This window comes from Penaeus monodon, chromosome 8, assembly GCF_015228065.2.
Source record: "Penaeus monodon isolate SGIC_2016 chromosome 8, NSTDA_Pmon_1, whole genome shotgun sequence".
NCBI lineage: Eukaryota > Metazoa > Arthropoda > Malacostraca > Decapoda > Penaeidae > Penaeus > Penaeus monodon.
Window position 1 is genome coordinate 738,679 of NC_051393.1, and position 23,703 is coordinate 762,381.

Below are 23,703 nucleotides of genomic sequence, written 5' to 3' on the forward strand. Positions count from 1 at the left end.
AGAACAGTAATTGATGATAATGATGGTGATAGTGATAGAGATAATAATAATTGTAATGATGGTAATGACAATAACGATAGTAATGATGATAATGATAAGGATAATGAAAATGAAGGTAATTATAATAATAATTATAATAATGATGATAATATTAGTGATGACAATAATAATAATAATAATAATAATAATAATAATAATAATAATAATAATAATAATAACAATAACAAGAAGAACGATAATAATAATGATAATCATAATAGTAATGATAGTAATAACAATGACAATGACAATAATGACAATAGCAAATTATGATAATAATAACAATAGTGATAATAACAATAATGATAATAATAACTATCATCATAATTTTGATAGGGTCATCATCACCATTATCATTAATATGCAAATAATGACAAATTATTATGTCCAATATTATCATTATCACGAGTGTTGCCATCACAGGCCCTCGACATTTTTCAAGACGTGAATTCCATGATAATGCGTATTTCTGATTTACATTGATTGTAATGATTTGATACCTTTGGATAAAATAAAATCATAGCCTACATTTTCATATATAAGATGAACACAAAAAAAAAAATAACAATTATTATTCATATTTTCATCAGAAAATGATAATCCGATGCCATAGCCAAGATAACTTTAAGGTCACTTTTACGCTCTCATTTTTTTTACATTTCTGACTACATCTGATGTTTTGTGGCATTAAGTAATAGAAATTTGATATCCTAATTTTCTCCGAGCGTTTGATTAAATCTCAGGGAAGATTACTCTCCAAGTCAAAATAAAAAATGATAGAAATCTGGATCCACTTCAGACGCTTCCTTGCGCCAATGGCGTAAGGTGCACGTCAAGCACATACATTGAAGTCTTTTAAAATATGTACATAGCCTGTGTATTTGAAATTTGGGAGATATTTGTGAAATATATTGCTCAGGTAACGGTGGAAATAGGATATTATATTCATTATGTGGCTGTGTAGGGGCAATCATAGTTTATTTTATGGACTTGCAATTTAAGTTACATAAAATTTAAAGGCTAAGCATAGCCGAATAAGCCCCTCAGCCAACAAGAATTTAACGCGAAGAAAAGCATCATTATCCTTTATGATAAACGATATCAAAAAAAAGTTATTCCTGGCATTTACCGGGAAATTATAATCCATCACCTATTTCCCTTAATTAAAGCATTGTTGGAACCGTTGTTTGTTTTGGTCCCGGCGGCGCCATGAAGCTGGACGACGCCGCGTGCTTTTCCACCTCCGGTTCTCACAAAAGAAAGTGCGAGTTCGAGGCGGATGACAGACGAGCGGTAAGGACTCGAGGCAGAGCACTTGTCCTCGACCAGCTTTGGTGAGGGGGAGGCGTATTTCGAGAGTTTTCGAGGGTGCGAGGCTGGGCTCCCGTCCCGCGACATGTCGGCCGCAATGTGCGATCGACACAAAGGGCTCGCTTGCAAAGCCCTGCTGGGCCTCGAGGGGGACGGCGCCCCGGGACGCTCTTTCGGTAGGGAAGTGCTCGGCAGCAGTGATTTCACCGAAGTGGAGCAGGAAAGGCGGAATTATGAGACCCGAAAGGCCCCGGCCCGAGCCCACGACACGCGGGACAACGGCATGACCTTGTGGCCTTTCGGGCGCGAGGGCAGCGTGTGGCGGGGCGCCCTGGGGCTGCGCCCTGGGGCTGCGCCCTGGGGCTGGCAGAGGGCCGCGGAGGCGCCCGGTTTCCTGTCGGGGAGGGCAGTCGGCACCGGAGCATAGTCTGCGCTGCCATAGGGTAGAGAGGTGTATGGGAGTTAATATGACAGATGAGAAAGAATAGGAAAAGACATCTCTTGGTGAGAAACGTGTTAGCAAGTGGTGTGTCTTTTTTGCTAGAGGAAGATTTAATGGTCAATGTAACAAAGAACGACTCGCAGAGATATGGGGAAAATCGGCACTGCCATCGTGTAGAGCATATAAAATAGAGTAACAAATAAGACTGGTACAGCTGTATCGGCCCCATATTTATCGCGAAATGATGAAAATATCTGCTGCATATCACTGCTCAGAGACCGTCAACAACACCTTAATGCAGCCAGAGTTCATAATGTCGTGATTTCTTTAAGTAGGAATGAAGTGCTAATATAGGGGGGTACAGGGGGTCTTGCCCCCCTGTCTAGGGAATAAATAAAAGGTAGGAAAGGTTAGGTTTGAATTTTGGGTCCGCATGATAACTTTGCTTTGGGACTTTGTGTCAGGAGGGTGCATCGCTCACGGTATCAAATACCGTATTTACGGAAGGTGCTGTTTGTTTCACACAGCCATACAGTACGAGGTAGACTTTGCCTGTAATGATAGAATGGCAGAAGATAAAACAGTTAATGATACTGAGAGGGACGCAAGATAGCCTGGCTTTGAAACTGTGTCTGTAGGCTGCATCGCTCTCATTATCAAATACGTATAAGGCAATTCCATCCATGGATTTTCATCCACTGGTTGACAATAAGAAAATAGTGCAATATGTAATTTGTTGGTGTAAATTAACAGCAAAATGTAATGAAATTATCATAAAGATGGGAAGAACTACACTGATACATGGAATAATGTGTCAGAAATTAAGAAAAATTGGAGCGACTATATTTACGGTAACGCACGACTGACAGGCAGAAGTGCCCGATGCGGAGTCTGTCTGATGCACTTTCTTACTGTGATTTTTTTTTCTCTCCCTGGGTGGGGGTTGGAGGGGAGGTAGCAGCTGATTACAGCAGAAATTGAGAATTCACACTGCATGCACAATTAGAACTGGAAAAATAGTCAATAGACATTGCATTACAATGCTGTAAATGTACCCACAACCACAGAGTAAATCCATGGTGATCAATTGGGGGTCTGGGGGCAGAGCACTGAGAAGGAAATATAGTGAGTTTAGGGGCTAAGGTCCCATTTTAGGAGGGTTTTGGTTCATACACAATGTTTGTGGGAGTGGCTGAAACAACAGGGACTTAGTAAAAAGCTAGGCCACCATTACTTTCACTTATATTATTTGTGATGAAAAATGACGACAGATTTTGCATATTACACAATGAATAATAAACTAGAAATGGTAAATGCAAGATTGGATGGCTGATAAATATTGTCTGCAGTTACCCTGCTCTGAGTTTTGTGTTCTAAACAGTTGTTTGCTCGTTTGACACTAAGCGGAGTAATATAAAAGCTACAGTTTATCATAATTAGGGTTAGAGCTAAGAAAATTGTGTATGCTGCAGCCAAGTGCTCACAGTGAGGGAATTGTGTCTTCTTTGTGCTTCTAATTTTTCGTGTGGCTGACTGTGCATTATCCCTGGCCTATGGCTCAGTGTAGTGTGGGAGGAAAAATATTGGAATTGGGTTAAATGATAGAAATTAAAGGTGCTTCTAGAAATTAAAGTTGAGGTGAAAAGTAGGGTGCTGAAAAATTGGATGGTAATTAGTTGACTGAAGGAAATTAAGGTTCGTTACTGGCTTCTTGCTGATTGTGGATATGTAAGGTACTTCTATGTTTCTTGACATCATTAAAGGGAAATTGCATTATTTTAAAAGTAATATGCGATTCGGTGATCGTGACATGTAAGTTGCTACAATAGTATATTGGTTTCTTTGATGAACCTTTGTGTAATTGCTATCTTGTATGTGCTTGCAGTTCAAGGTAAGAGCACAGTGGAGTTGGAAAGTTCATATAATTGTTATCAAGGGTTGATATACTTAACCCATTGCCGACGGGTGGCATGTACATACATGCCATGGCATGGCGGGACCATCTGCCGGGGGCACGTGCGCACATGCCATGAGTTTTTATTTGTTACAATCACAGCAAAAGATTATTTTTTTGCCAGTGAAAGTGTGATTAAGTCGGTTCTAACACTTTCTCATTTTTACTATGCAACAAACAAAAAAAATGCAACAAACCGACAATTTCAACTCCATGATGCCACACACTGCTTATTTTATTCGGACTATAGACCGAATAATGATCAACTATGGAGTCTATATAACAACAAAAATACCCTTCAGTCTCGATTTATCAGGAAGTTTGGCAAGTAGAGACTGTAAAAAATAATGAAAATTGAAAATACAACATCTTCGTAGTATTACGAAGAAACGGAATGGGATGCTGGTATTTGGGATGAGTGGTCGCGCATGCTCGGGCGACGATATAAGCCCCCGGCAGCGAGGCCCAGGCCACTATGAATGCTACCCGTCAATTATGGGTTAAGGGGGCCGTCACTGTCAAATCTGGGTACCCTCAATAATATATATATTTTTTTCACGTTATCATAGAGATGTTATACCTTGGGTTTGGTTTCATTTTACAAATAGAAAACTGAAATAAAAATAGATTCGTAATTTTTCCTATCTGGTGCACCAAATTGTCGGGCTAACTCCTCATAATGAACAATAGAAGTTGATGAAAAAAATCAGTGATATCCATCATTTATTATCTAGGAATTGTAATTTTTTAAAATTAATTTCTTAGTTTCAATATTTGATTTTTAATTTTCAAGAAAGAAAAAATCTGTTTCAATATTATTCAAAATATATATAAAAAATAAATTCTCCTCGGTATCAAAAATAGTATACTTTCTACTCTACTAAATGCAACATGAATGAAGACAATCATGCAAGTATTTACACAGTTAAAAGAAGAAGAAAGAAAGAAAGAAAAAGAAAAAAATACGGATATGAGATACAGTGAATATTTACATCAAGTGACTGGACATAGTACCACTCTGCAGACAGGAATCACAGTCGCCACACTTTGTCGAGATCTTGTATATGCCTGAGAGTTGCCATGAATCCAGTGTGATTTTAACACAACATTTCAAATAATTATATCAGTAGATGTGCCTACCCACACAAACAAGGTTATTGAGTTGCCAAATCGCTCGTATTTTAAAAATTTTCCAAGAAAAATATATGACAAAAAATTAGGGTGGTGGTCCCCTTAAAGAACATCACAGTATAGAAAAGTAAACATTGTGTGGAATCAGTTGATGAAATGATTCTTCTGTTAAGGTACTTTCATTTGTGATATTTTCCTGGAAGTACAAGTAATATAGTAATTTAATGCTATAAAGTACCTGAAAGAGACTTGAGTAATCATAGTAGCATCTGTATTATGGCAAGGTCAGGTTAGAACTGAGATTAGTAGTTTATATGATGACAAGTCAACAGTAAGATATACAAAGGCTCTGTAGTCAGCAAAGATAATCTTTTATTATAAAAGATATCCCCCCCAATCCCTTGCCCGTTGTTGTCGTGGGGGGGCTTAGGAGGCGGAGACTGGGACCCAATGATGGGGAACTCCCCAACCTTGGGGACTCAGCCCTCGACTCCAACTAATTTTGCATGGTCTTTATTTTCCTTCCCACTTTTCGTTTCTGTCCCTTCACCAAACCCTTCTGCTATTCACCTCCTAAGGTGTGAGAGCCGTGCTGAAAGGATGAAAGGCTGACTTTGTGCCAGTCCTGAACGGCCTGAGGGACCCATGGGCACGGTATTCCCCTGATTTAGTTATCTAGCCCTTACCCCTCAAGGGGACCCTGAGGGGTGGACTGTTTTTATCCCCAACATAATCCAGGCTTACCATGGCCAGTAATGAAAACTTAACCCCACTATTAGGGGCAATGAGGCTTGCCCCTTTATCAAATAGCCCCAACGATGTAAACCCACCAGATTCCCTGACCCCAGGCTCTCCTTTGACCACGGCTCCGAACACTGCAATAACTACCCCCTCATCAATACCTACTAGTACAGTAGCCAACAATCAACCCTTCTCAACTTCAACACATCTACCCCCACAACCTCCAACATCAACCACCTCATCCTCCCTTATTAATACTTACAGCCTTATTGCCCACCTCCCCATAACACTACCTCCCTAACACTACTCCATCTTCGTCACGCCCCCGCCCTTCGACTACCCCTATCTCGACAACAATTTTGAATACCCTCTTCAGCACAGCCAAAATGGGACCGATTTTTTCGTGATCCCTCCCACAGCTCCCTACTCTGACAACACCCTCTCTTCCAACAATGTCTCCAAAAACAAGTAGGTAAAGTCTCTTTCCGTAGCCGACCCGACCGCTCCGTCTTGTCACAGTAACATCCGAAAAACCAAGCTATAGCATTAACAAAACTAACAGACCTATATGGTAACCCCATCCTTGCAGAAACCCCATCCAACCCTCAATACTTGCACCGGAACAGTTTCAATCTCCCCAGCAAATTGCCCAATCTATGACAAAGATTGGTCAGATTGTGGAGAAGATCTACTTGCCTGTCTCACAGACTATGATGCAACATCAGTACAATGCTACTCCATTCCCCTCAGAGGTCATCGAAAAGAAAAAACCCACTAACATAGCCAAAATTACCTTCCGTTGGCATGACCTTCCCTTTAACGTCTACATAGGAGGAGAATCCCTCCTGTTCGTCCATACCAACCCCCTCCACGTCAGTGCCAAAATTGTTGGCGTCTAGGACACCCAGCCAAACATTGCCGTTCCACAGCCAGATGCCCACTATGTGCCCCAACCTGGCCATACCCGATCTAACTGCCCTGCACAATCACGCACATGTGCCAACTGTGGCGGCCCCCATAATGTATTTATAGGGGTTGTCCCACCTATAAATTTGAGTCTGAGGTAGCAACTCTCAGATTCAAACTTGGACTCACACTACGCGAAGCCAGACAAGAAGCACGTCGACGTGGTTTCTCCCTTACTCCTTACTCCAGTAATACTGCTCATTCTACCAATTCTCCTAAACCCACCCCTCCTACATCTAAACCCCACTCTTCTACCTCCTACCTTCCCCAGTCAAACTCATTTGCCAACCAAAATCCAGACACACCAATCTCTATACAGATACTTCAATCACCACTACAATCCCAACACCTTCCCCTCTCCCTCCTCAGCACTACCCGTAACAGACAGAACAAACGTTCCACCCCTCTTCCCTACCACACAATCACCTCACCTTCCTTTGCTCCTATGCTTGAGACACCAGTCCTCTCTTCCCCCCCTCACAAGAAATCCTTTATCCCCAAAAACTCCCCAACCAACTCAGAAGAAGAAACCATTGAAAATATTCAAGATTACCTAATGAAAACTGACACTCAACCTCCAAATCTTACAACTCCTACTCCTTCCACACTCCAAGTAACTGCTGATATCCATCCTCCTCCTAACGATATCCCCCCTACACCCAATCCTCCTACCCCCTCCCAACACAGCCCATCCCCCCCGACCCCAACCCCGCCCACATTAAACCCTCCCACCATCCCTCTATCCCTTCCACTCCTCCTTACGCACGTGAATCCCTTATGTAACTCATTAACTCTCATAAAGTCAATACACACCATCAGACACTCCAATCCCACACATCCTACTGCCGTGCCCACGTTTTGAAACAACTCGTACCTCTGCTTTCCCCCACCTATCCCCCCTTCACCGACCTCCCAACCTATCAGACATCCTTACAGAATCCCACACTTTTTGCTTCAACAACCTATTCTCTTTCCTCAAACGCATACATATTCTTCATCTAATCTAACTCCTTACCATACCCGACCCTAACCCTTTCACTCACCAACTCCTTTGCCCAGCTTAGACAACTAATCACTAACTCAACCACCCTTCCCTAACATTAACTATAGTGCTACATGACCTTAGATGTCTAGCACATTTATCTTGCTTTTAACCATTAACCATTATAAAAGATATCTTCTTTATTTGTATTTTTTTACCAGCTCTCAGGATTCATGGGTAATGGTTTAGAATACCTTTGCATAACTGACCATGATGATTTTGGTGTGGATGGATTCCTCTCCCCATCTAGTACACAGATTTATAGGAATTGTGCCGTGTGAGCCCCAAACCTCCACTTTCATGGCCTCAATAGCTGGGAAGGGCAAGAAAGGTACCAGGGAAAGTGCGAGGTAAAATATGAAGGATGTACTTAAAATATGTTAATAATGATATACACAGAATAAATCACTATATTGTCTTAATGCAGGGGATTGTTCCCTCTGCATTCGCCCTTCTGGGGGCCTGCTGGCCCCCAGCCCCTGTCGTGGAGACTAAAGAATCCTCAAAGTATTCATGGCAGGGTAGATCAGTGACAGACATGTGGGAGTACTCAAAGCTCAGTCTGTCCAATGCTCTATTTCTGTACATATGTGATGAATCCTTTGTTGTCCAGGGTGTGGGTTTGGGGCAGCAGGCCACTATGGGGAAGTTGCATTTGACTCTTTATTGACCAATTCTCTGTATAGTATTTGTCATTTACCTATAATTTCCCTGGTACCATTTATACCAATCCCTGCTATGGGGGCCAAGGTTCTGGGTAATGAGGGGTTTCCGCAGCATAATTTCTTTATTTTTGGGCAGTAGAGAGTGAGAGGAATCCACCTATGCCAATATTGTCATGATCGGTCATGCGAAGGTATTCTGAATAAATATTGATTCATATGCAGTATAGTTTTACATAATGACTCCACTAAGGGAAAATTTAAGGACACTCATAAGAAGAAGCATAAACTACACTCGCTGACATGAAGTAATTTGAGCATGAATAGGAAAACACAAGGAATGAAGAAAATAGAAAGTGATAGGTGCCATATGGAGGCTAGCCGTACCTTCCCTAGTGACGAATAACTTACCAGCTTGGTAACCCTCCGTAAACTGTCTTTGTGCTTGTAGGTCATAAAGTTATGACCAGTCACTGTCACTCTTAAAAAGACACTGTTATCACAATGTATATATTTCAAACACGGACAATATGGCAATTAGATGGGGATTTAGAGGCAATGCCAGCTCTTAGGTTAGGGAGGTATTTAGTTCATATGGCAATGTTTGTGGAATCCCAAGGGTGATAAGGACTTAGCCTCAGAGTTTACTTTGTATCATTTACCCCATGCACTGGTAATTGTCTGGCATGGTGAGGTGTGTAGAAGCAAATTAACCAAATTAAGTCATTTGTTTTAAGCTCATGCTCCTCCTCCTCCTCCTCCTCCTCCTCCTCCTCCTCCTCCTCCTCCTCCTCCTCTCTCTCTCTCTCTCTCTCTCTCTCTCTCTCTCTCTCTCTCTCTCTCTCTCTCTCTCTCCCTCCCTCCCTCCCTCCCTCCTCCCTCTTCCTCCCTCCCTCTTCCTCCTCCTCCCTCCTCCTCCTCCTCCTCCTCTCTCTCTCCTCTCTCTCTCCTCTCTCTCTCTCTCTCTCTCTCTCTCTCTCTCTCTCTCTCTCTCTCTCTCTCTCTCTCTCTCTCTCTCCTCCCCCCTCTCTCTCTCCTCCCTCCCTTCTTCCTCCTCACTTCTCCCCCTTTCCTCCTCCTCCCTCATCCTCCTCTTCATCTTCATCCTTATCTTCATCTTCCTCTTCATCTTCATCTTCATCTTCTTAGCCACAGGTCCATAGATATTTAGAATAGTGAATGCTTGACTGCATCCATTTTCTGTCACAAGAAAAAAAGTATATTGTTCAATAGTTGTCAAATGCTAACATACTTTTCATATATGACATTTTGGCAAATGACTTTAGCAGCATTTAGAATACATTTGGATTGGCAGGTTGAAATGTACCACTTGCTTGGGTTGTGATTTGTAAAAATAGATTGTCTTTATTTGTTGTATGCTACAGATAATGAAAGGATGAAAAGGACTAAGAATTAGTTGATTAAGTTATTCTATTTACTATTTACTTGTTGATGTTGTTCATTATAAACATTATCCAGATATTTCTCAAATATCTTATTGTCTGTTATATTAATTTTTCAAAACTGCCATTATTGTTCACAGCAAATTGCCACAGCCAACTCCAGTGAATGGGCTTTAAGAGGATAAAGTATACAGAATCAGTAATTGTCATTTTTCAATAAAATTTAATATATTTTGCAGTTTGGTTATGACTGAAAGTGTGAACACTTGGCACGATGCAAATAGCACATTAATCAAAGTCTGCGAGTAGGCATTATATTGTGACTCACGTTTTTGGATCTGGCAATTTTGAAAGCACAATGCCCACTATTTTCTATACAGCTGGCTAAATGATCTGATTAAGGATCCCTTTCAAACCCCAAACTCTTAAAAGAAAACACCTGCAGTGCATTTGACAATAGGATCATTTCCTTGTAAATTTTTCAGCTAGTGTTTTAAGCAGATCCACTGTCAAGTCTCTTTGATCTGTGATGGGAGTCTTACAAATTCTCTTGCCAAGTTTTTGTTTTTGTTTGCCATAATTACCAAAGACATGGGAGGCAGTGGCAGATTTATTGGTGTTGTACCATTAGTGGAGGCAAAAGGTGTTTAGTAAAAAATTTACAAGAATATGTGATAGATTTTTTCCTGTTATCCAGAATAGGATAGAGAAAAATTTAATGTAATGTCATTGTCACAAGGGATGTGATAGCTAGTGATATTATTAGAAAGAGGTGGTTGATTTCTATTGCATTAGAAATTATAATCTGCACCAAGGTAAACCCAGTCCTTATCAAAGTATATTGATCTAGGCATCAAGTGATGTAAAGACCTCTGTACCTTGTGCTTGAGCAGTGGTCAGCAGATCAAAACAGACTCTGGTAAGATGTAGACCTCTTGGGTAATTCAGTACCACTACAACCTCTTGTCTGGAAGAAAGTATGATGCATTTGATTGTCTTTGCAGGGGCACCACACCATTGCTTGACGCACTCAAATTCTAGACAGTTCTTAATAATTCCTTTGTGGTTCAATTTTCAGCAGATAACATTTGTTACAGTGGGTCTATATACACATTGTAATGTTTAGTACTTTACAAAATTTACACTTATTCACTGTGTGTTATTGTAGGTAGTTGTATTCTGATAAGTAGTTTATATTCCGAGGCTATAACTAGGCTATACATTTTTTTCAGAATCATTAATGCATTTCCATTTTTATGTTTTGTGATATATATACAAAAGGAACTGTAATTATACTTCACGATTTTAGTATACAATTTTCATGAACTGAAACATCATTATTGTTAATCAGTAAAATATGTGAATTCTGGTGGGAAGTTCTGGTGAATGGATCTTCTCATAATTTTGAATTTGAACTGTGTGAACTTGTATTCTATTACTTGCTCTGTGATATTATTCTCACAAGTGTTCATGTAAATAGAAAAAAAAGAATGCTTACAATAAGATAGAGGGAAAAATAAGAGGAGTTAATGTAAATCAAAACAAAACATGGAATGCAGGTACCCATGGCCAGTAGATGGCAGGTGTTGATAGACAATAGTATTCTGGACCTTTGTACACTTTATTTGTTGTTGTTGTTATTGTAGAAGAAAAATAGATGAGAGAATTTAGTGTTTATAGAATTCATGTTTTTCAGAAACGACCTCTGATGCAGCCAAGGGTAGTAGTTGATGTTGATGTTCTACAAGCGCGTGTGCAACAGAACCGAATTGGCTCCCAGGTTTGTGTGACAAAATCTGGAATAATTTTACCTTTTAAAGTATTTATTAAGGACTCCTTAGGTATTATTAAGTTAATTTCCATTTTTATTTGCTGTTAAGTTATGGCCCACAGAGTTAATTATTGTCTTCCAGTTCTGATAGTTTGTGTATTTCTAAGTTTGTCTTTAGAAACATTATTTTTGCAGAGTGTAGTATAATACATGTATAGATGTTTACTTGATGTAATTCTCACTTTTTTATGGTTTGAGGTCTATATCTTTCTTGAATAGCATAATTTTTTCATTATAGTTTTACTTATAGATCTATTTTAATATTTGCAGTTTGACTTCTCGTAATCATCTAAATATTTTCTCCTCAGATGTTAGGTCGTAGAGGAAATCATGCTGTTATGTACCCTATTAATTGTGACCCGATTGATGGGGTGTCACCCAACCTCCATGCAATGCAGGTGAACCGCACTGTCTGTGCTCGCTGTCTGCAGGGAGAACCGGTGAGTAGCAGTTTGCTTTTCCTTTTCCGTTTCCTTTTTTTTTCATATTTGTGGAAAGTTTTTCATTGAAAAGACATCAAGGCATAAATTATGATCTGGTATTTTGTTGTTGCTGTTCATTATTGTGGTTGTGTTTTGTTTACTTTTTTTTTTCTCTCACATGATCACGTCTGCATTTTACATTGAGTGTGTGTCTCCTGCTGATGGCATTTTGATAATTGGGTGTCTGTTATCACAGAGCATCGGATTTGAAATTAATTGGATTTGAAGTATTGCATAACCCTTTTTGTTCCTAATTTAGGGGAATTGAGTAGAGGGGCTTTCCCTGCTGTTGTAGGCCAGTTGCTTTTTAATGTTTTGGTCTGATTTGTCTTTGCTTTGTGATTAATAATGCTTTGATATGTTATTGATGAATCTTCATCATGTTCAATTTTTTGTCACTGTCATTAGGGGTGAAATGAAATGATTGAGGTTACACTGTTTGCAAGTGGAGTTTAAGAAACCTTCAGAGCTTTTAATATATGTTTCCCTTTTTTTTGTTTTATTCATTGTTATTTTTTACATTTGTTTGTATCCCCAAGATTAGGCATAGCTGTAAACTCCAGAAAAAATGCTTTTCCATACTTTACTCTGATAATAGTTTATCTTGCGATGATTGAACAATAATCTTGTTTTCCTCTGTTCTTTCAGGGTCACTTCCGTCACATCCTGGAGAAGTAATCCAGATCTCGGAACGGCTTTTTTCACAAGTACCTGCCCCCCTCCTCCCCCCCTTAAGTTAAGATGCTGGCTTGTGCTCAGAGCAGTCAGCTTTCAACCTGAGTCACGGCCGAGTCATATGTCGAGTCAAGCTGGTAATAGGGTCTTTAAATTAAAAAAAGAATATAATTAGAGAGAATTCAATAAATAAGAACTAAGAACAAATTACAACTATGATAAAGGAGTTGGAAGATGAAAGGAAAGGAAAGGAAGAGGGACTTGGGTAACGTTGTGCAATACCGGTGAATTGCTCGAGTTTTTGACGAACCCTCACTTCTTGAACTCTTGCTTGTGAATGCACGGCAAATGAGAAACAAAATAATTGGGAAGTTGAACTGAGACGGGCAATCAAGAGGCGAGATTAATCACACAAACGGGTCTTGTGATGAAAACATTTTTTTCTCCTCGTGATCTCTTTGTATTTTAACATGTTTACGGTTTATGCTCTTTTTGACTATAATAGGAGAGCTTTGAAGGTTGCATAATCGTTTAGTGTTTTAAACATTTATGTTTTTTGTTCATGCACAACTTTACCTGGTTTCCACCAACGAATCAAATTTACTGGTCTCTGAACAGGTTATTACCGTCAAGTAATTATTGTACAAGTATCCATATATAAACACATTTTCCCCCTTTTTTTCTCGCCCCTTTTTTTCATTACAATAGTATTCCTTAAGTTATTTCACAATGGCTGCTATAGATTTAGGTTTACAGAAGTTTTAATTCTAGGTTTTGAATAGCTTACGTGTAATTGGTGGTGCGGAGCGTACGAGTGGCTAAACTGTTTGAAAGTATGAGTTATTGTGAATTCAGTCTTATATTTTTGGTTTAGTTAGTATTTACAATTTACATTTATATTTAATAGTACCACTTTTGACTACTATTAGGGATGTCTGAAAAAAATATATAATACAAAAAAAGTAATTTAACCAAAAGGGAATTTGTTAGATTAGGTATTATGTGTCATTATCTATCAAATAAGCATTCTTTGCTGTCTCCATATGGTATATAACTATATATATCTGATTTGGCCTGGTTTACATAATTCAGTAATTTATTTTACATGTACGATCTGAAAAGGGAGAGGGCTGGCTTGTGCTGTATAAAATTCAAGAGTAAAAGTCTGAAAGTCGAAAAGTCTGAATTGTAGAATTAAGTGCTAGTATGAATAGGACTTTAGGAAGTCTATTTGGTTTTGATTGGTGGTGAGGCATTATTAGAGACCTTTCATTTTTCTCATATTATGCCAGGTGGCAATGTACATATAAAGAATAAAGCTTTATTATCGAAGTTATGAAGGTTGAAGTATGACAGTGAATTTAAAAGATGTGAATATGGTGACCAAGCTCTAGCCCAAACCCCTTCAGATCGGTAGGCTAAGTTGCTGTGTTTAGTTAATGGAACTATTGCTGCATGTGCCCAGTCAGCCTCCAAAGGTACAAAATCTACATGCCATTTTGTAAACCCTTAATGGATCACAATCACGTTTCACAAATAAATAGTCCAGCAACATCAACTTTTTGTGTATCCTTTCCTGTTGTTTGAGAATGAATTATCGATGTGGTTATTGTAATTATTAGATGCACTGTCCTTGGGCATCATCCTCATCCTCATGATTGTTGTCATCATCGTCATTCTTTGTTAATTTCATTGTTTTTGTTTTTGTTATTTTGTTGTTATCATCATTATTATTATTATTATTATTTATTATTATTTTTTTTTTATTAAAAATAATAATATTATTATTATTTTATTACTATTACTATTACTTTTATTTATTATTACTATTGTTGTTTTTGTGGTTTCATGTGTATGGCACAAAACATGCACTTCAGATGTGTACTATTTCTTATTTTGATTTATTCACACATATGACGAAATGGAGACCCCACTTATGAAAAACCTGAAATAGTATGAAATTTGCAGGATAGCTACAGTTGGTTTTGAAATAAGAAGTACAAGGAAGGGAAGTCACAGGTTGGAGGTTAAATTGGTGTGAAGAATCAGTGTTCTGGAATGCTGGTGTGATGTTTTCTCACATTTAGACTTGACAGTAGGTGCAACAATACAAGACCAACAGCGTGGTGGTGATGTCAAGGAGTGGTGGAAACAGAACTATTAGTTTCAGAGGCGATTTCTAGACTTTGATGAATGTACAAAGCTTTGAATAGTAAAAGATACAGTTCATCTTAACTAAATTTGTTAGAAATATCAGTATGACACAGAAGAGCAAGTGCCACCACTAATGAGATCAGGGATAGAAAGAGCAATAAAAGAAATAAGAAATGGAAAAGCACCAGAAGAGGTTGAAATTCTAATAGATTTAGAACAAGTAGGAGGGTTGCCATCTGTTCAAAGAGTGAAGTAATTAAACAAGGTAAATGAAAGGGAAAGTGTAATTGAGAAGTGGAAGAATGCCATTGATGTTTAAAAAGGGAGACAAGAAAGGTCCAGCCAGCTACAGACTGACAGACTATATCTGTGCAAATTGTTTATGAAAATAGTAAAATATAAAATATCAAGCACATTAGCTGAAGGACAACCTCCAGAGCAAGCAGCATGCAGGACAGGTTATTCAACAATACACACATTATCACTGTTATTAGAATTTTTTTTTACCGAATACCACTGCATGGCACTTGGAGACCATGACGTGTTTGATCCCATCAAGCATGAAGTAGTATTCAGTCCTTAAAATCTCAAGGCATACAAAACAGATATGGCAGTAATATCAAGGAAGCGTGCAGAGAAGTTAGTGTGTGAATACAAGTGAGTCATTTGAGTAATGAAATATAAAGTTTTAGATAGGGAGATACTCATCTTTTCCATTTATGGCTTCTTGAATAAATCTTTAGAAGAGCTAAATGGAACCATGGAATGATAACTTAGAAATTTGTAGAGGACACAGTCATCTTAGCCAATAAAAGGGAAAAACTTGGAGATGCTAATATCTTTGAATGAGGAGGGCAAGAAGGATAGTATGAAAATAAAACAAAGAGTAGGATAGACGTGGAATTTGAATAAGTATTGATTATTGGAGGATGGAGTGGGGGAATACAAATGACTTGGAAAGTTAACTATCAGAGAACAGGATGGAAACTAACAAATTTGTGAATTACATATAGGTGAAAAGTACAGCAATTTTATGAAGTAACTATTTGCCTGAAAAAGATAAATAATGAATTCCATCATTCTGCCATCATTCTGGATCAAAATGCTGTTGACAAGGAAAAGCTAGCAGTGGTTCAAAGAAGTATGGAACGATCAGTGACTAGAGTTTCAAGACGAGATATGATTAGAAACCAAGTTGTAAAAGACCAGAACTGATGATATCAATAAACTGAAAAGCTGATGGGAAACTAGACAGGGTATTTAGCCAAAATAAAGAAACTAAGTGGTAAACCTTCTGCCAAGATGGAAAAAGGTCAAGGGGAAAGGCATAAAATGATGGCAAGAAGTTAATTGACAATGATGAGATGTGTTCAGAACAGAAACAACTGGAAGGGTTTGTAGAGGCCACCTACCTCTTAAATTGAAATTAGTGGAAACTGGTCAGTCTAGAAATATTATTAATTTGTATTTTTTTTTCAGAAGAAGGTCACATGAAGAGAGAGTCAATCTTGAGAAACTGAAAATTCCAGCAGGAGCAACAACTTTAATTATAATACAGTCTGGTGAAATCACTAATCCTTTTTGAAAAAAAAAATTGTTTGTAACATGGGTAAAATATATCGTTTTGTATATCAGATTTGGAATAATAGGCCCTAGTTAAAGTTGTTAAGACAATGATAAACGTGAACCATGTTCATTGCAATAAATGTAGAAAAGGTACGGATGAAAATGAATATCTTCACAGTGCAAGATATGTATTTGACTGGTTTTGATTATATCTTCATCATCCTCATCATTGCTTTTCTACAGTGGTAAACATTCTGGGACTGTCAGTATCCAGTACTCGGAGTGCAAGTATTGCTTCTTCTCTATTAGGAAGCATTTTCCTCCGTGAAATCAGAAAATTTAAACACTTTTATCTGATAAGTAAAGGAAAATTTATAGATTGATTGATTCAGTGAAATAGATTAATACTGAAATAGATAATTAAACTCCTGTATGATTTTGCTGAGTGTTAGGCTACTAAAAAATGTTTATTGGTTTTCTTAATTGAGAATCATTCTGTTTGTATGTAGTGATAAGGAATATCTGAATTGAGTATTTAATCAGTTACTATTTACTTAATATATGTAAATTATATATTCCTTATGAAAATCCATGAAAAACAATAGGAAGCTCTAAGTTCAAACTGGCTACTAATGTGCCCCCAGATGTACTGTTCTTTGTGTGTAATAAATATCTTTTGCAGTGTTGACATGGCAACACTCCAGTTTTGAACTACTTTGCCAGGGAGTTAAATCTGGTAAGTATGGGGGTAAAAAGCAGTAATTATGTAGGTCTGTAGATAGGTATGTCATGGAGTACCCAATTACCATGTTGCAATTCAAGTTGTATATTCTGCAGATTATCTTCCCTCAGGTTCTTCAGAATGTTACAGCAGACAAGGTATTAAACAGTCCAACCAAATTTAAATCAAGGGAAGGTTCTTGTGAATGAAAGGTTGTTAGAGTGAGAGCTCCATGGCATATTTTATCAAACCAAACCATATAGATCTCATCCTCCTCCCACATTCTGCCTCCAAAGACCATACTAGTACCTATCAGAGTTACTTCCTGGTATAACATCTTATTTTTACTATTCATACTTCTTGATACATAGAGGTACATGTAAATGTAAATTTGCTGAAGAGATGATTTTATTTCCATATTCATAGGCAATATGCCCAAAATGTTTACATCTTATTATCTTGGAAATATGTGATTGTCTCATATTTTATGATAATTTTACACTGTGTGACCTGTGGTGCATAGGTCACATAGTGGATATTAAGAAAATTGCCAAGCACTCCTAGTACCAACAAGCAATCATCCTTTGTAAAAGAATATATATATATATATTTTTTGTATTGCATACCATACATGCCTCCAAGTCCTTCAAACTATAGTTCTTCAGGGGGATGAAATAAGTGTAGATGATAAGTCATATGGCATTTATTCTTTAATGATGTAACATATTTACATACATTTACAAAAAGATGGATCTGTCCAGCAGAATTAGTTGGTTTTTGTAAGATCACTGAAGAGAAGCAGGTAACATCTCTAACTGTAAATTTTACAGGCATTACAAGGGAGGGGAAAAGAGATCGTAACTAGGCTATCATTGCAGCCAGTAGTTAGCTAATAATATGTGCAACATAGCAATGACCAATGAGTGATATAATATGAACTGAATGGAATTAATTTGATGAAAATGCACAATACAGTGTCAAATATATGATTGCAGATGCTAACTATAATTATTTAATTAATACTAACAGGTTTCTAAAGACAGTTGTTTATAAAAGTACTACAGAAATATAAATCACAACAGTATTAAAACTAGAACAATTGAAAAACCTTATTTTCTTGTTATCTGTATAAAGTTTATACTAACAAAAAGAATAAATAACATGTTTGTTCATCTGTAAACACTACACAACAGGCATATCCTAAACTTATTACAAAGAGAAGTAGTTCCAGACCAGATTACATGTGAACATAGCAATGTAAGTCTTGCTGCAAATGTTGACTGTAAGGTCTGTTCATTTCTACATACTGGTATCACAGTGATCTGCCATGCACGGCATAGCAGTACCCTTATATCATGTTTGAGTGTATCCAAGGCAAGAATTCTGTAAGTCTTGTGTAGACGCCGGGATGCCCCGGTTCGGCGCAACGAATGGCAAAGGAAACGATGCCAATCTGAATCCAGTTCCCGTTGATGTAGAGCTGCAGAGGGCCACCGCTGTCACCCTGTTAAACAATAAGAGTTTTTTTTCATAATTTTCATACTTCATAAATCACTGTAAACACCAAAGATTGTGATACATTCAGTTTCTGAATATGCCCAAAATGCTAGCAAACTTGAGATCTGCAGAACGCTAGAGATTCAACATGAAAACGAAGAATAAAATGAAATGTATAAATCATACACAAAAGAACTACACATATTATGCTCACATTAACTCAGAAACAACCCCAACAAAAACATTAAAACACTAAACATCTTCCACAGACGCCCATACCTGGCAGGCATCGCGCCCTCCCTCCGTGAAGCCAGCACAGATGAAGGCGTTGGTGATGGGCTGCGTGTAAGCATCGTCACAGTCGCTGTTTTTCCAGACTGGCACCTGGACTTCGCGCAAGACGGCACTCTCATGGCCACCTGCAGAGGGGAAAGGGAAAAGAAGGCTATACTCCTGTTTTATGGATTTCTTTTTCTTAAATGGTTTTGTGTGTTGATTTTTTTTCTAGACATTTACGCACAGAGAAGAGTTTGGCATTATTTGTCATTTTAATTTAGATGTTATGTTGCATAGACGGATGTGACAGATCTTTCATTGACGTAATCATGTAGTCTCCTCAACTTAACCAGTGTTTGCTTATTAACACTCCTAGTATATTGAGTACATGACATGTTTACCCTTGTTAATTACGTAAATAACATAAAAGTGGACCACCTGCCTCCAAAACTTGACTCTTACAAATGAAATTAAATAACACGTTCTTATCCTTTATCTCTCCCAACTACTATGAAGCCTATAGTAGTTTAGCTCATCAACATAAAACCTTTGCAAATAAATTAATGAGCACCAGGTTTTCCTCATTCATTTCCTTCACAGAAAGATGGTAAATACAAATGCATGTATGCACGCTCGCGCACACGCGCGCACACGTACACGTACACTCACACACACACACACACACACACACACACACACACACACACACACACACACACACACACACACACACACACACACACACACACACACACACACACACACACACTCACTCACACACTCAATCTTCAAAAGGAACCCAACCAGCAACGAGCGGTGTTCCTCCCACACTTCCCGAACCGCATGAACCCGCAGGCTCCACGCACCGTAGGCAGTGGAGCCCCAGCCGATGACCGAGGGCGTCTGGCCGACCATGTGGTCTAGAGGCTGCCGCGCCATGTCCGTCGAGGGGAGACACACGGGCAGGATGTATTCCGTGAAGTCGACGGGCCGGTCGAGCTTCAGGAGCGCCACGTCGTTGTAGAAGCCGTGCGAGATGAATTCGGGGTGAGGGCGGATGGACAGGACCCTGGGGGGGGGAGAGGAGATGGGGGTGTTGTGAGGGAGGGTGCGAACTGTTCTTGTCTTGCCCTAGCCCTAATCTGCTGCACCTTACCGTAATTTACCTTAGTTAGTTTGGCCTTACCTAACCCTACTCTACTTTATATTACTGTAAACTTAATTTACCTTGCCTTGCCTTCCCTTGCCTAACCTCATCCTTAACCTAAACCTAACACTTCCAAGCTCTCATCTTGGATCTAACTTCACCGGAAACCTACTCATACCTTATTCCTAATCTTTATCCTAACTTAAACTCTAACCCTAACCCAAACCCTGCCTACAACCCTAACTCTTACCTAATTGTAAGCTAAAGCAGGACAGTTTAAGGTCCCCAATATATGATGAAAGGCCAGTTTTTTTAAAATCCTGTTCGTTTCCCTGTTAAATCGTCTTCGTTAAAGTATTTTTGTATAAATTGTTATTGGGTTTTGAGCGTATGTTGCACATGTTCATGATATTGTAAGTTAAATCATATATCTATAAAGATACCTTTCATTTTGGATTGAAACAATCTAGTGCAATAAAAAGTGGTTTTCAATGAAGTCAATTACTTTTATAACTATTTATATCATGCTATACCAATAATAAAGATTCATAAAACAAGTATAACTAAGTTATTTCTATCTGTCTATAAATAATATTCTTAAAATGTGAAACCATTTTGGAATCTCAATAATAGGATTTGCATAGAACTTGAGTGACTGACTTAGGTGACAACTACGGTAATGATTTATTTACCTATATGTCTGTGGGTTGGAAATGAAGTCATCACTCTCACTGAAGATGTTGTGGTCCCCAAGACGCACGCTAAACTGCTGGGCATCAAATCTGCAATCCAAAAAGGCAGTAATGTGTGAAGGAATGTGATGAATAACAGGTACAGTCACAGCCAAAAGGTCTTTTCAAAACAAGATTAGAATTCCGTCTCGAACACTCGGTATAATGTGCTTGTTTGTTTTACGATGGAGAATATAAAGCTTCATTCACGGCACGATTCTTGTCCGTGACTACAGTTAGATAGTTATTTTTCAAGTAACTAAGACTCCTTCTCAGATGGGAATACCAAAAGGCTTTTCCCACCGAAATATGCATACAATTTACTGGATCGAATAAGCGTGCCTTACTGTTATTATAATGGTTATGATTTATGGCTGTTTTAATTAATAATAATGTTAAGCAATGTATGGAAAGATCTCGATGTTGTGGTGTGAATATAAAGCAAGAGAGTAAGAGCAAGAGAAAGGCAGGGATACATAACCAGAGCACAAAGGGGGACAGTACCAAACTTTGGCACAGAAGCGAGACAAGGAAATCCACTTGAACACAGTAACAACAAGAGATGTCTCTTCGTACTGGAAACCCCTCTGAGATTTCCCCACAAGAGACCCTCAACTCACGTCTTTCCCCGCGTGTCCTTGGTGCAGTGAGCGGCGGTGAGGACGTACTGCTTTGAGATGAGGGATCCTCCGCACCAGAACACCGTCTTCTTGGGTCCGTGCAACCAGATGGCTGCGATCCAGGGCCACTGGCCTCTTCGGGACTCGACGCCGCCAACCACGCGGAAGGTCGGGATCTTCGGCTGCCCGCATTCTGGAGGGCGTGGAGGGAAAGAGGAAAAGGGATTAGGGGGAAGAAGGACGGAAGAAGGCAGAGGAGAATGTAAGATGAAGGGGAGTGGAACGTGTAGACATCATGTCGCACCTGATTTTTCATGTTTTTTGTAGTATGTTGTTTTGTAATATAGCTTGCTCGTAGCATGTATACTTACAAAAGGGAAAAAATCTTACCAAAGTTAGGCTGCGCGACCTCTGCTACAGGTTGTATGGGAACAGGCCGAGGTGAGGTTCCAGGCACCTGCAAGCAGAGCTCACTTTTAACAATGTCACCAAGTTACCATGTGGCAAATAACTTGAATGAATGCAGGATACAGATAATGCAGTGTTAGTGGCGTGTTAGATAATGAAGTGGTTCTCGACAAAAAAAAAAAAAACTATATATCTAGTGGCATGAGTACTCACAGGAGGCAGTGGCTGAGGCCGCTGAGTTGGAACTGTGACAGGGCGGGGGCGGCTGGTCACGGAGGACGGGCTGTGCACGCTGTTCAGGCTGGCGGAGGAGGAAGACCAGGAGGATAATACGCATGCATGACATCGGGTTTTTACGACACCGGAGGCTAATGTTTTGACTTTCACAAAGATTTCACTGACATTTTGAGAGATTAAAGTGCTGGAAACGAAGGGCTGTATAATGAGACTACTACGAAAGCAAAAGATCTTACTCCAGGTCCTTGATAGGACAGCAGACACCAGGGACGAAGAGGCTCTTGAAGCAGACGGACTTCCGCAAGTTCGTGAGGTCGAGGATGAGGTTCGGGCAGTCGCTGAGGTCCTTGCAGAGGCCGGCCTCCCCCACGGGCGTGGTGCAGCTGCGGGCGGAGTCGTCCCTCTCGACGTCCGTGTTGGGCAGGTCTATGACAATGCGGCCATCGCCGAGCGAGACTGCAGGGATAGTTTGTCCAACGACATTAGTCACGGACTTGGCGATGGGCGCCAGGGCGTCGGTCAGGTTGTGTCCGAGGACGTGTCTCGAGAGAGTGTAGGCGCCGTTGGTCACGACCTGCGAGAGGGCGCCGCCCACTGTTCGGGGCGGAGTCGGTTGTTGGTATGAGTATTGCGAGTAGTCTGTGGGGTAGTCCGGGGGGTAGTGTCGGTCCGGGTACTCTGGCACGTACTGAGGGCCTCGGGAGGAATCGCCCGAGTATTGCGAAATGACGTAATCGTGGTAGTCTTGGTCAGTAAAGGCGTCGTTGTTAGTATTGCGTGAGTTGAGGTTGTTAATTGCACCCGCCAAGCTGTTAAGGCCGTTGTTAATGCCCCCGTGGATGTTATTAGCGATTGTTTTGACGCGCGTGTGCCGCTGCTCGCCCAGAACCTTGGAGCTGAGGCGGTCGATGCCCTTCGCCGTGGACTTGGACACGACGTCGGCGCTCTTCTGGATGGTGGCCTCGAGGACGTCGAGGCCGTGGTTGATGACGGGCACGGCCGCGTTGCTGGCCTGCACTAGCCGCTCCTCGATGGCGGGCACGATTCTCGTCTTAATGACCTGCGCGCCCGCCTGCAGGCCCTCGGCGGTGCGCAGGGCCACCTGGTTTCCGGCCCGCATCAGCGCATGCCCTATGGACGGAGCCACGTCTTCGGTGATTCGCTCGGCGGCATAGCGCACGTGGGGCACCACATGCCTGTCCAGCGTCGAGCCCAGAGTGTACAAGCCCGATTGGAAAGAGTGTCCCATGTGTCGTAACATGCTGTTGACGGCGGCTGCAAGACCGACACGGAGTGAACGGCTGAACGCACGGCGCCACGGCTGAGCGGGGGCACGGGTGGGGGGGGGGCGAGTGCGACTCACTAAGGGACGAGTTATCGCCGCAGAATCATGGAACTTTGCAATACGCTGAATCATCGAAGTTACTGTGCAGAACTTTGCATTTGCAGCCACAAGGAATTTTCTTTGAAATGAAAGGGAAGGGATCTATAACGACTTGACGTGTACTGAGGCGGAATCTGTCCTGGCTGTGAGTCACACTCGCCGCTCGTATTATGAAGATCCTCCGCCATGCATTTAACTAACACAGTAATGGAATCTTTTAGTGTGTAGTACTAAAGCGTAACTATCTATATACAGGTAATGTAAGGAACAGTCAAAAGTTATA

At 40.1% G+C, this 23,703-nt stretch overlaps 2 protein-coding genes across 2 annotated transcripts in view; one reads left to right on the forward strand and one right to left on the reverse strand.

Moving 5' to 3' along the window:
- Positions 1-1,218: 1,218 nt before the first annotated feature.
- Positions 1,219-14,237, forward strand: LOC119576040. Its single transcript, XM_037923564.1, has 4 exons — positions 1,219-1,332; positions 11,388-11,471; positions 11,831-11,962; positions 12,653-14,237. Exons 1-4 carry the CDS (start codon positions 1,249-1,251, stop codon positions 12,680-12,682), a joined length of 330 nt encoding a protein of 109 aa, XP_037779492.1. The 5' UTR covers positions 1,219-1,248; the 3' UTR covers positions 12,683-14,237.
- Positions 14,238-17,807: 3,570 nt separating this feature from the next.
- The window catches only part of LOC119576462, a 15,036-nt gene continuing 9,140 nt past the window's right edge, over positions 17,808-23,703 (reverse strand). The window contains exons 7-14 of the mRNA XM_037924172.1: positions 22,273-23,311; positions 22,013-22,100; positions 21,782-21,848; positions 21,392-21,584; positions 20,733-20,822; positions 19,760-19,962; positions 18,897-19,036; positions 17,808-18,624 (exon numbers count right to left, since the gene is read on the reverse strand). Of these exons, the coding sequence (XP_037780100.1) occupies positions 18,469-18,624; positions 18,897-19,036; positions 19,760-19,962; positions 20,733-20,822; positions 21,392-21,584; positions 21,782-21,848; positions 22,013-22,100; positions 22,273-23,311 (1,976 nt within the window). The 3' untranslated portion in view covers positions 17,808-18,468. The remainder of the gene's footprint in view (positions 18,625-18,896; positions 19,037-19,759; positions 19,963-20,732; positions 20,823-21,391; positions 21,585-21,781; positions 21,849-22,012; positions 22,101-22,272; positions 23,312-23,703) is intronic.

Bases quoted from the DNA above. Each gene is read 5' to 3' on its own strand.
- LOC119576040 (XM_037923564.1), top strand. From the start codon at position 1,249: ATGAAGCTGGACGACGCCGCGTGCTTTTCCACCTCCGGTTCTCACAAA. The intron at 11,472-11,830 runs GTTTGTGTGACA...TTTTCTCCTCAG, and splicing joins AGAACCGAATTGGCTCCCAG to ATGTTAGGTCGTAGAGGAAA. The intron at 11,963-12,652 runs GTGAGTAGCAGT...CTGTTCTTTCAG, and splicing joins GCTGTCTGCAGGGAGAACCG to GGTCACTTCCGTCACATCCT.